Source organism: Scophthalmus maximus, chromosome 2 (genome assembly GCF_022379125.1).
Source record: "Scophthalmus maximus strain ysfricsl-2021 chromosome 2, ASM2237912v1, whole genome shotgun sequence".
Classification (NCBI taxonomy): Eukaryota; Metazoa; Chordata; class Actinopteri; order Pleuronectiformes; family Scophthalmidae; genus Scophthalmus; species Scophthalmus maximus.
The window spans coordinates 17,450,566-17,464,241 of NC_061516.1; the positions used below are offsets into that span (position 1 = coordinate 17,450,566).

The 13,676-nt window shown below is 43.4% G+C and overlaps 1 protein-coding gene across 2 annotated transcripts; it reads right to left on the reverse strand.

Annotated features, from left to right (window-relative positions):
• Positions 1 to 4,412: 4,412 nt before the first annotated feature.
• Positions 4,413 to 8,418, reverse strand: LOC118300856 (uncharacterized protein C11orf87 homolog). 2 transcript variants are annotated; one of them, XM_035625684.2, is made up of 2 exons: positions 7,834 to 8,418; positions 4,413 to 7,427 (listed from the first exon to the last, which is right to left on the reverse strand). In XM_035625684.2, exon 2 carries the CDS (start codon positions 7,247 to 7,249, stop codon positions 6,809 to 6,811), a length of 441 nt encoding a protein of 146 aa, XP_035481577.1. In that variant the 5' UTR covers positions 7,250 to 7,427; positions 7,834 to 8,418; the 3' UTR covers positions 4,413 to 6,808. The 2 variants fall into 2 exon arrangements, with proteins under 2 accessions (XP_035481577.1, XP_035481576.1); XM_035625683.2 differs by having other exon boundaries at positions 4,413 to 7,340; positions 7,834 to 8,395.
• Positions 8,419 to 13,676: the final 5,258 nt, after the last annotated feature.

Sequence of the window (13,676 nt, forward strand, 5' to 3'; positions counted from 1 at the left end):
TTCTGTCTCACAGCCCCAAATCCACTGGTTCCTATTGAAAACACTGTATATCTTAAAAAAGGAGGGCAGGGGGTACGAATGTATAGTTTTCCCAGTCATCTCCTTAAACAGCTGCTCAGTGTAATTTTTTGGAAACACGAACATTAGCATTTGTCAAGGACTTATTTTTAGTTTTCATCTAGTTGGATTTCTTTTTTCTTGTAAGTTGGATGAAGCAAACATTTTGATTTGTCACTGGCCAAAATCAGGATTCTATGTCTGCCAAATGTATTAATTGTTAAAGCAGAACCTAAGAGCCTGTGCTGAAACAATCTGTCAGTCAGATTCACCTTTCTGAGTCTCATGTATGGACTGACATGTACATAACATTTTTGTTAGGGGAAAGTGTCACAAGCCTTTGTGCTGTAAACCAAGGTGAGCAATCACACAGAAGTCTAATTCACCCGTCACAAAAAATGATGCACGAGTCCCACGAATGGATTACTGTACAGGACATGAAGCCGTGCGGTCATAAATCTACGGGAGTGTCAGGCAAGGCTACAGACCCATCCATCAGCAAATCTCATCTTAAAGCCCCTCTTTACTGCAGGAACCTTCAGTGGTGGGTATCAATGGGGAGGGGAGCCATCTTACAACCATGACACATGATATTTGTTGACCTGTTTCACAGCCAGGTGGTGCAATGGTGGTGTATTTGCCCTATCATAGTATTTAAATCTTGTGTGTGTTTGTGCAGCTGTTTTGAACAAAAGAGCTCCGATCTCTGATAAACCCACTGTACAAGATACCTGCTCAGCATCAAATAGCAGACACTGTGTGACAGACACTGGTGAACATATTAGAGCATTATGCAGCTGGAATTTTCCCTCAGGCATTGATGGAGACCAAAAACAGAGTTTAAAAAATATGAGTGAATATTGAACATGCATTCACCCTCAACTCCCCTCAAAACCAATGCACCTTTCAGTTGTCACTATGATTGACAGGACAATAAGGGTAAGAGCAATGGTGTGTGTGTGTGTACATCAGGTTGTAGAACCAATGATCATGTTCAACAGCTCCAATGCGAAGTTTAAAAGTGAGATTTTCAAGACGGAGAAATGATGCAGCCTTTGGACGAGTGTGATTTGTTATTCCACCGTTGGCCTACAGAGCCGTGGCGATACTTGTGTGAATACTTGGTAACCTCAAAGCCACAGCTTGAACCTGCCGTAATGAAGCATATAAACAGACACCGTTGGTGACAAATCATCCACCTCGAACCATGACAGCAGGGGTGAGAAAGGGAGCTGTGAGATGAGATATAGAGCGCAGAGCCAATCTGCTAATAGAGCTCAGTGGAATAATCAGGCTGAGCTGTAAAGTCGAGGGCAAAGCCTCATAAATATGTGGAAGCTGTAACCGAAAGCAGGCCCGATCCATAACTTCACCTTATGAAATATTTCAACTCCTATGCAATCATGCTGTAAAATGTAGTCGGTGGATTTCTCCAATCTATAAGGCAGTGGACTGTGGAGTGTTTATCATTACAGTTTTTTGTCTTCACCGATGTTGCTTATGTTAAAAAGCAATGGCCCTTTGCAGTCTGATGCTCCACAGCCGGCAGGTTGGCAGGCCCGCTGGCCCGCTGGCAGGGTGTTAGTTTTATATTGAGTGCAACTGGAAACCCATTCATTAGTGTACGCAGTGGTTTACTTGCCAGACCTTGTAGGAACAACCAGAGTTGTTCTTCCACTACTTGGAGGGGGCCAAAATCTGCATGCGTCACACATTTTGATTCTCCTGGTAAATACTGCTATGCTGAAATCTTTCTGTTCCGGCAGTAATAATTTATAGGACCATACCAATTTTCTTCCATGTTTCTTGTCACTGTCAAAACTACAAAACTCATGCTGCATAATTTACAATAAAACCACCCTTCTCCAAAGCAAGCAAGCAAGTACTAGTACAACTGTGTGTGTATTCAACAAAGAGAATCAAGTCTGGCAAACCAAACCAACGAGTGCAAGTCTCCGGTGTCTGCAAATTGTTCGTCATACTTTACAGAAATGAAAGGAAATCAATGATTGTCTGGAAACACAGTCAAAAAAGGAGGAAAAGAGGTAATGAATACTGTATGTGCTCAGCAGATTAGATTAGAAAATGATTTACAGAGACAGTCCAAGCCATGTCTCAAAAACCAAGGTTACTCCAATCAATTCCATAACAAGACCAAGAAAGCAAGATTAAATGTTCTTTTGCCCCATGGCCCATGACCTATCCCTCCACCAAGTTTAGTAAAAAATTGGCTCAGTGCTTTTTGAATAATCCTGCTGACAAACAAGCAGACAAAATGACGAGTGAAGACATTACATCCTTGGTGGTGGTGATCAAATCTAAAATCCCACAGAGCATTTGTAAAGCTCAGTTAGTGAATGCACTAATTGGAGATTTACAAATAGTGGGGCTAAACATGTGATCTTTGTCCTGTGGATGGCACTAGGAGAAAGGCCATGAAATTAAAAATATTAAGTAACTTTTTAAAGCACTTTCTAAACCAAGGATTTATTCAGGTAGGAGCGTGATGCTCTCAAAATGTAATAAAAAAGATCATGTGGTCTTACTTAAATGTTCTTTTAAGCTGGTTTGATTGAAGACCAGTTGCCTGAGGTGACACACACAATGCACACAACCATAATAATGCTATAATAATCAGCCTGTGAGGACCTAATCCAAACGCTGTCCAGTCACCCCTGCAAAGTCCCCCCCCGGGACAACAAAACCCTGAAAACTGGCCTCATTATTCTAAATTAGGCCACACACAATAACTAGGCTATTCCCAGAACAAACGTAAATCCCACCAAAGTATCTCCCTCGGTGTCTCTCTATCTCTGATGCAACTCTGTATGACAATAGATAAGAGCAGCATTTTTATTTATTCCCAAATAATGACTTCCATCATATCATCCTTTCCTTACCACTGACATCTGACCTCCATAATCTCCCAGCCACTGACCTTTAACCATTCCTAGCCACTGATAATTCATTCATTCTAAGCCACTGACCTCCCTCCATTCCTAGTGGCTGACCGCCACTGACCTCCATCTATTCCTGGCCACTTTCTTAAATTCCATCCCTAGCCACTGACCTCCATCCATTTCTAGAAATGGACCACTACTGACCTTCATCCATTCCTAGCCACTTTCCACAATTCCACCTCTAGTTACTGACCCCTTTTAACTCCATACCATGCCACTGACCTCCTAGGCATGGACTTCCATTCATTTTTAGCTACTGACCTCCATCCATTCCTAGTTACTGTCCTCCATCCATTCCTAGTAACTGAACGTCATCCGATCCTAGCTAGCGACTTCTACCAATTCCTAGCCACTGACCTCCTTCCACCCATCTCTGACTGCCATTATCCATCTATTCATCACTAACCCCCATCCTTCCTTGGTCTCTCTCATCCATTCCTTCCCATTGACAGCCCGCCAGTTTCCTCCCACCTTGGCATGAATTGAACGTTGCTTTAGCCCCTAAACAAATAAGTAAAACTGAACTCTGCCTATAACAGATGAAATAGTGTTACACAACCAAACAGAGACGTGAGATGGCTGCTAGGCAAATATAGGGGGGGGTTCATCTGGTCATGACCACAACATACTGTATCTGTCTCAAGCTGAACACATGCATGGTGTTGTGGATCCAAACTGGTCTAAAGGAAACATATGTAGAATGCATTAGTCATCTTTCCTTCAACCTTTTTCCGATATCCCTGCCAAGATAAATGGTTTCATTCTGTTGCACTTATGCCAATGAGATGAGATAGACAGATAGTCAGTCAGTCAGTGCATCTCCCAGAGCTGGAGCCTTGCCAAAGCCTGTTTCATATCCCCAGGCCTCATTTTACTGGGGACAAATAGGAACATAGTCTCCTGGTGCCTGGCCAACACACTGACTGATGCTGATTTCCCTTCCACTGGCCTCCAATAAAAAAATGCTGTGGTGCCATCACCGACTGGGGCCATTGAGATTACGAATGGTACTCCTATGGACAACCTCTATGTCAATAAATCACTGAAAAGATATAGAATATGTTGTATATGCAGTGGATCTGATTCTGTATTCGACAGACGAATGGTGTCTGAGGTTTGCGTGGCTGTTGTTTGTGTGGACACGGCTGTCTGTTGAACAAATTGCTCCACTGGGACAATGAAGATATCCTTAATCCTTGATCCTGTGCAAAGTCTATGGATCTCCTCTGCTAAGCTCATTTGGGTGATGAAATGAAACAAATCATATTGTCAAATGTCCCCTATACTGCATTAAATTGGGTGACTAGTGGGAATTTTAGCAGACAATTCAATATAATGTGTAGTTGCACATTTACATAGCATTCAGGTTTGTTGGTTAATGATCAAGAGGCTGCATTCAAAGAGTTAACATAAGTATTTATTTATAAACTTTGAATAGTACATAGTTTCCTTTGATAAGGCAGATTATATGAACTCCAGAAATATGATGTTACTGTAAAACATTCCAGCTCTCATAATGGCATACATTTACAGTGAATCCATATAATTTATGACACTGAATTTCTATTAGGCCCACTATGACGCAATATGAAGGCTCGTAGAAGAAAGGAAGGATTGGCTTCGACTGAAGCCCTCTATTGGAAGGATTCTAAACGTATTACATGTCAGAGAATACATTAAAAATACTCAAAAAGGAAAATACTTTATAGCGCAAAAAACGTACTATCTGACACATCAAAGAAAAAATATCTTGTGTGCATAACTACAGCAAATAAGTCTTGCATCCTGTCAGGCTAACTAGAGCTACCTACAGATGTCTAACAGACATTGGAGGACAGTACTTTATGCAAATATGCTAAGTCACTTAATTGAAGGAAAAAATACTACGCAAACAAATAAGCTATCTCTATAGCCTATGTGCAGTATTTCACTGCCTAACAGCACCACAACATCCACTATAGTCTAACTACATACTGGTAGTGTGTCAGACGACATGCCAAGGCAGCTCAGCGAGCCATTATGCTCCGCGTTGTGTCATCAACTCTTAATAATTTAACACATCAGTGTCTCACACACATCAGGGTGGATTTGAAGTTTAAACATCTTTGAGGTTCAAACAATACTTGGAAGGAGGAGGAGGTCCAAAAGTCAAAGCAGGCAAATACTTTATACAGTCCCATAAGGAGTTATCGGTTGGCTAAATACTAGTATAAGAGGAAGAAGTGTGGCCACATACCTAACCGACAGACGGGTGACAAATCAAAGGAAAAACCAACATCAAGTGGCTTAGTAAGGTGTTGGGGCCACCGTGTGTCACCAGAACAGTGTACACTGGCATTGAATCTCTATTGGAGGGATAAACACCATTCTTCCATAAGATATTCCCTCATCTCTTGTATTTGAGAATGGTCCGTTTAACTCAGCCATCTCAAATAGGTGTTCGGCTGAGTCGAAATCTGGTGACTGCTAAGGCCGTGGCATTTGATTCACATCATTCTCAAACTAATCCGGCCCTTCAGACTGTGTGACCCTTCGTGCCCTGTGGATGTTGTCATCTTGACAGAGACCACTCTCATCGAGATAGAAATGTTTGACCATGAGATAAAGGTGATCACTCAGAAACACTTTATATTGATTTGTGGTGACCTCTCCCCTCAAAGAGGACAAGTGGACCCCCCCCCCCCCCCCCCCCCAACACACACACACACACCCCAGCATAACAGAGCCACTTGATCCACTCACTGTGGGGGTCAAGCATTCAGGCCTGTACCATTCTCTTGGTGTACGCCACTCGCCCACTTGTGGGGAACATGGTAAAGGATTGATTTACTTGACCATGTCAGTTTTTCCACATCTCTGTAGACCAGTGTCGTTGGGTTTTTGAACCACTGCCAAGTCCTGGTTTTGCCAAGTGGCTGTTGTCCTGCGACCAACAATTTCTATGAGATTTGTATGAGGTTCCTGGGACAACAACTGCCTCAGCCAATCGACATTTGTGATGTCATCATGGAGAACAACCCTAACCCTGGCGTTTAAACCCAAACCTAGCCCCCTAACCTGATACAAAATGTTGGTCTCAGGACCGCAGCCATTTGGAAAAATCAGGAGGGCCTTACCACTGACCTCTAAAATGCGCATTCATCTTTATGCACTGCAACCTTACAATAACCCTCTTTGTATAATTGTTAACAAGACACAGTCTGATCACGTCCTGCTCTGACATTCCCAGTCACCTGGAGAAGAGTCGCTCCTCTGTTTTTCGAATGCACGAGCAGAGTGCCATCAAATGTGCACTGTCAATTACAATTTTCCAACCATGCATACTGATGTCTTCCACATAGACACGAAACACGAGCCAGTCTTTGTGACTGAAGCTCCTGCCATCAGTGCCCCAACAATAAACCCTATTTTTCAGTCACTCAGATCGTTTCCTCTGGTCATCGTGATAAAAAATCATAATCAACTGGGACTGCTCAGTAGTTTTACATTTTCACACAGCATGACTGGATGTTATTTGCTCAAGTGTACCATGCAGTTCAAGATTCGTTGTGTCTCCTCTCATTTAGTCAGGTTTTTCCTTTAATTTGTCACCCATCTGTATTTGCCACTGTAGTACTACTAGTGTTACCTCTAGGTCTACTATTCTGCTCAGTATTCTGCATGTATATGTATTTTTTTCTTCCTGCTGTTCCTAAGTCATCTACAAGCAGCCGAGGTGGGTGTGGGAGTCTTTTGTGCCTTATTGCTTTTCCTGTTAATTCCACAGTCTCGTTCCCTGAAGTTGCGCTAAGTTAACAGTCAAGAGGAACCGCCTCGTGCAGCGCCTGTTCGTCCACCGCCGCCCCGGCGACGCCCCCGTCGCGCCCCGGGCCCTGGCACGGGAGCTTCCCCTCGCATCTCACCGGCCGGACTATGACGCACGGCCTGGCGGGCTCCCCGCTCGGCCCGGCGCGCGCGGGGCTGCGACTGTCGCGCTCGTATTCCTCCTGCGCGCGCCGGATCTTCCTGTTCCGAAGCTTCCTCTTGTGGAAGTGGAACGTTGCCAGGGAAACAAAGATGATCCCCACCAGCACGGCCACCAGCACGAGGAGCGCGAGGGCGGAGGAGAACGGCGGAAAGAGGCCGAGCTGCTCCGCGCAGGTGCCGTTGATGGCCTGGAAGACCCCGTGGCAGCGGTGCAGCGGCACCGGCAGTCGCGAGGCCTCGGAGGTTCTGTCTGTCATGCGGTCCATCTTCCCCGGCCACTCTTGTCTCTCTGACCCAAGTCTAGCCTTCGTGCTCTCCGGGCTCAGCGCGGTGACACCGGCCCGCGCATGTGGTTTCCTGCACCGAAAAGAAGACACACACACACACACACACACACTCACTCACATGAGACCGGCTCCTCCATCCAGCTCCAGAGCAGACTGCCTATCAGAAGCATCAGAAACACGCCCACAGACCCTCGTTAATTGGCACAGGCTACTTTAATAAACTAAGATCAATCTGAAACATGTAACATGGCAAATGTGGACCATTTGACACCAATCAAGTCAAACCCATAGAGCCCTTCGCACCTTTAATGGAGCTTATGCTGTTGATCAGTTTAGAAAAGGACGTTGGTAAAATGGAGCAGTCAAGACAATGGGCCACATCATCTATTGTATCCTAATGTGCAGGCCCTTCAACATTAGCCGTACAGAAGCATCCTCTCCTTCACTCCACGCAGCAGCGTTTTAGGAAAAAAGCATTCCATCTTTACGCAGAGGACGGTGTCTTCGTCTGCTCCACGTCGAGCCCGCACAGCCCCAAGCAAGGACAATACTGGATTTCTTACCTGGTGAAATAGTGCGGGGAACAGTCCGTGAGCGGAGAGCCGATTTGTGTAAATGGGGAAATCTGGATCGCGGTGACGTTATTTCATACAAGGTGGTGATGCTGATGATGCTGCTGCTGCTGCTGAGCTCCGGTCACCCAGGACGCCTTTACTGTCGCAATCCGCTCAGCCTACACACAGGACAGCACCTTCCCCTGATCAATTCTATAAGTAGCCTGGCGCGGGAAAGGAAAATCCCCCAGTATGCATCAAAGGGGGGTTTTTGAAAAATGCGATGAGAGCAGAGCTGCGTCCTGCCTCTCCTCCTCCTCCGGTCCTCCGCCGCTCCACTCAGCATCTGAATGAAGGGCTGCAGCTGCATTAAAGGTCCCGTGTACCAGTCAGCTGGCAGGGCTGGTTTCTCTCTCTCTCTCTCTCTCTCTCTCTCTCCAGATGTAGTCTATATGTATTACCAACACCAGGGTGCTTATGTTACACACTAATGACTATTATGCAAAAATCAAACAACACACAGGTAAATTATTTTCAATATTATACTCTGATCCATAACCACTGGCCTCCCCGAGGGTGTGGTCTGTCAGACGAGGCAAACCTACACGATTTAAGCCTTATTGTAGAAATTGTCAAACATATGGGTCAAACTATAAGAGTGTCAATTGTTAGTCTTTTCCCCAAATCTTACAAAAGCTATACCATACATACAAATGTAGCTTCAGAAGCACTGTAGAATTTACTTGCTAGATATAAGTTGTGCCTGCAGTGTGATGTAATAGATGCAGTAAATTCTAACTAATTGAAACTTTTGTTAAACAGCATTTCTCTGACTCCTAAGTCCCAATTCCTAAAAAGAATCAGCCTTAATGTTTCCCCCTTCCTCATCTCCAACTTTGCTCTGACTTACTGTCTCTGACTTTCTGTCTTGATACACCCTCTCTTTTACTGTTGGTGAAGAGATTAACACTTTTTACAATAAAACCCAGCAAAAAAATCACTTGGAAATGTGTGAAAAACTTTAATTTAGATCACCACCAAACTGAGCTCAGCTCCTCCCTGAGTGGAAGATTACTGCAGGCAGTGTGACATGAGCTCCAAATATAGAAGTGTGGGTGAAGGAGAAAACAGTGAAGGGACGTTGCTACAATGAGGCCGTACCTTGACCTACTGAGGCGGTGAAAACATTTTTTAAAAAATGGCTTGCAAGGGAAAGTGGTATCATTTTTATCAGTGTAATTATTTTCCATTTTATCTTTTAATGAATGATGGAGTCTAAAAAGATTTGATTATGTAATGTGCTCCCACTCCAAAAGTATGTTTTTTTAATGTGATGTTGATGCACTGATTTGTTGCGCAAAGGAACTAGAGGGCATGTTCACAGCTGTAAAACATTACAAATAAATAAATAAATTGCATGAAGGTTTCTTTTCTTTTTTTTTTGAATCCTGCTTATATGATGAGGACAGTCGACAAATCATTATGTCACATGCATCCTGTGGTTTTCTTCAAACACTGCCCTCACTTAGATTATTTAGAATTGGACCACTTGTCACATGGACTTATGAGGTGCCAACATCCAGGGCCTTTGTTTAAAAATTAAAATAAAACGAGCGCAATGTTTGCTGTAATGCAATGTGAAAAGTGATCACATATTGTTTTCGTAATGTCAACACTTATCTTATTTCTACACTTCACTTTGTGGTCATTAAACTGACAGATGTGTTGTTTATAGCTATAACAATTACACTGTATAGTACTTGCTGGTACGAGCTTATGCCTGCAGAAACATTTCATGTGGCAATCATTCCATAAAAAGGAACCGTTGAGATATTTTCGCCTCGGAACAGACTGATGGCTCTCTCGAGGCTCTCAGGGGGTAAGTGGTGTCAATCTACTGCTCCTGTGCTCCTGAATCAAGCTGCACCACCTCCCGTCCCGTGGACAGAGTCAGCCTTCCTGCTGTTCGTGTTTGTTGATCACGTCGGTGTCGGCTGCTCTCAGCCTGATGCCCCAGGGCACTGTGCAGCATAGAACAAGACTCTGACACGAAAAAATGATCAACTCTTTCGCCAGACAAGAATGTCAATATTCCGCATTACTTTCGCACGGAAACTTTTTTTTTGGTACATTATTGCAATACATGGAAGCAGTCTGGTTACCCTTGGGGTGAAATGATTCAAGCTATTGTTTATGGATTGATAACAATAGGCTGTGAGCTGGAAAAGCCAAACAATGTGAAGAAAAGTCTCTAAAAAGATCCATAATGGTGATGGGAACCGCAGATTCAGGTAATAATTGATTATAGACACTTCAAGGTTTGGAGGAATTCACTGTTGAAGCGGACAAAAACAATGTTTTGCGATGACCTGGGATCTCTGTTCTCCTGCATGAAAGTCAGACTTGCTTCATGACCATCCATCACCTCGGTTTCCACCTTCCTTTATCCAGGTTGCGCATACTTTCTACGCTGACCCTGAATTTGACACTCGATTGTAAATCATGGGGTGAAGAATTGTCCTATTTGGATGTAATTCCGGCCCAGGGCTTTTCTATACAACACCTCATTGCTCTTGTATACCATGTCCAGGTGGTATTATGGCGTTCTGGTCTGTTTTGGCTTCACCTCCTGGTCGTACTCTGCATTCTGTGTGTGTTCCTGTCCCCCGCTCTGCTTCTCCCCCTGACAGTGTGTGCTGCTTCTGGATCCTGTTCCTCCCACCTTCTCATCAACACAGGGATTCCTCATCCTGCAATAAGGATGTCACCTTACCTTGTGGTATTGTTGCTTCGGCCAAACTCTTGCCAGTCCTGAACACTTTGTTGGATGTTGTTTTTCTTCGTGCCTGCCAGCTTTTCCCTAACACTGCTTTGTCTTTGCTTTTTCTCAGGATCACCTGCTCATCTACACAGTGACACGCTGCCTGTCAGCCGGCTCCCTCATCTACGCCGCTTCCTGGATTCCCCTGAACAAACACTCTGGTCTTCTCTCCTGGATTCCCCTCACTGGACACCAAGCCCCTTTCCCCTGGACTCTAGGTTTCCCCTGCACCCTCGTTCCTCTACCTAGGTTTCGTAGTTTGGGTCCGTTATTGGTCAGTTACTTACTCACTTGTAAATAAATCTCGTTGTGCTCTATACTTTTCCTGTTTGTTTTGCTACTGTGTCCTGCACGTCGAGTTCTCTGCCTTGACAGTCAGTTGCAGTTTGTCGACAATCTCGACACCCTTTTGACCTCTGAAACACTCTGCATATTTATGGAGGTGTGTAGTAATGACAGATAAAAGCAAAGAGCAACATTAAATCAGATAAAGGTCTCCGTGGTATTTTGCATTCGTCGCACAAAGCGTCTGAGATTCTCACAGTAATTCCCCAGTCCTACTTGTGGACTATGCTTCATCACCGGCGGGGCTCCATGAAAAATGAATGGCCTTGGAGGAAGTGAGGGTCCCTGGATGATAAACTCACTGAAGGTGAGTGCATACTGAAAGATTTATACAACTATTCATGCACAGTTTAAAGCGTGGCATATGTTTGAGGGCTGTTAAACTGAGAGTGATTATAGCACTTATTTTAAAATTCATACAAGCGCTCTCAGCCACCCAGGTCAAACTGTTCCACATTAGACTGGGGAGCGAACTGTTATTCAATTCCATACTCTTCAAATAAATTAAATAATTATTATAAAGAATTCTCAACCGAAAGCTTTTTCAATATAAACAAATAGAAAAGAGAGATTTAAGAAAACAGGCTACAGAAAACAATTAAAAATAATTTTTCAGTTTTGGTTTGCTATGGGAGGGATAACTGGGGTAGAAATACAAAATTAACAAATAAGTCTCGAAATGTAACAAACAGTCATGTCTTAAGCTTAAAGTCTGCATATCTGCTGATTTGGAGGTGGGACAAAAAAATGGGCACTGTGGCTGCACCCCACTGCCTCCAGGATCTCGCTCCTGTGTCTTTGCTGTCTTGACGTGGTGAATCGTGCAAATGGAGATAATGGTGCACACATCGAGACAGTCTCTCCTTAAAGGCTTTTCATGGTGTTAAACAAAAAAGTGACGAAGCAGTTGTGTAAAGAATTTTTAAAAAAAAAGGTTGGAGAGAGAAGTTTCAGCCCTGTCCAATTTCACACCTCCGCACACTGTACATTACCTGCCCAGCACCAACCAGCAGTTGGTTTATTGGTGCTTTGTCGCTGCCTGCTGGGGCTGGAAACCAGGTCGATGAGAGAGTAGAGCACGACAGTGAGGTTGTGGACCATGAAACCAAAACAAATAGTTGCAAACACTCTGAGGGGAACAGCTGGGGTTTGCCACTATGAGCAACAATTTTCACATTGCACAGTCACTTGAGCAACTGAATTTCTTGAATGAGTTGAAAGAATTTCTGTTGACCAGATCATTGTAAACCCAAACTGAAAATTACTGAAAGTCCATTTTTCTCTTTTCTTAATGACGTCGTACATTGTGTCTGCCTGAGCCGACGACAGCCTGTGTTAATCAGGATTATTAGCTGTAATGAGAAAGGTGGGCCTAAATGCTAATGAGTAAGAGGGGGGGAGGAAGGTGGGTTAAATGGGTCTTTATGTGAGGGAGCTGATATCTTTCGAGCTGCAGGCCATCACCAGGAAGGAGCAATCCTCTTGATATTCCCTCCACGCACACACCACTGCTTTCACCGCAAGTCTCTGTCAGCAGAATTTATAATGTATTGCACAAAAGCTGGTTTACCATGCATGCATGAGTGCATGCATGCACGCACGCACACATGCACACACACACACACACACACACACACACACACAAACATACACACACACCGTCCAACTTTCCTTTTGTGCACAACAGAAATGGCTTTAGCGCGTGCAGAGAGGAAATGTCTTCCACAAATTGACTTTTCTTTTTTCTTTTTTTTTGCTTAACGATTACCCTGTCCCCAAGCATTAGTGTGTGACAAAGTGTCTGCATTTATTATGAGGACTTCACATTTTTGCATTCTAAATGAAGACACACAGAACAAGCTCCGTGGTGTTCCTTTTGTAAAGAAGGGTAAGGAATTGATGTTGACATTTGAGTTTTTCTTTTCATTATAATAATTATTTTGTCTTCAATGGACTTTATAGTCCATTAGATCTATTCACAGTTAGTGTTGTCAGAAGAAATGTTAACAACCACCAATAATCTGTTGTCATGTGAGAATGGTTTTTAAAATAAACTTTAAAAATGTTAACCAATCCTATCACTTACAATTGACACTGTTTTTGATGCCTCTTTCCCACGAGGAAGGTGCTGGTGCCAGTGTGGGACCAGTTCCTTTTGAGAATTGGACCACATTTGACACATTTGAGAACAGGATAGATAGATAGATAGATAGATTGATGAAGAAAGTAATTAAATAAATAACAAAACAAAATAGCAAAGTTAGCAGCCCTGAAGCAATTAAAAAGGTGCAGCATAAAAACTAGATTTGATGAAAAATTTGATTTCAGAGTGTATGTTACATAAGTTGGGGTAATTTCTGTTGGAAAGACATCATGGCTGACAGATTGCGTCTGTTTTGCTTGCTTATTTGTACAGATTTACTTTTTTTTTTTAAATGTTGACAAATTCAGTCAGTATGATTGTTTATATTTTATAAAACCTCAAATGTCCATAAACATCCATCTTCTCCAGTTTGCTTACTGACATTATTTTGATCTCTTGCTCAGCTGGTGGATGACACATCATCAGCGATTCACCTTTTCCACCCACTTCAAGGCACCGCGAGCATTATCAGAGCCCTGTTTCCATTTGCGCAAAAGCTCAAATGAATAAAACCCACACCTTGCTCAGAAGTGATCACACCCA

Coding starts and splice junctions, on each gene's coding strand:
- LOC118300856 (XM_035625684.2), bottom strand. CDS start 7,249: ATGGACCGCATGACAGACAGAACCTCCGAGGCCTCGCGACTGCCGGTG.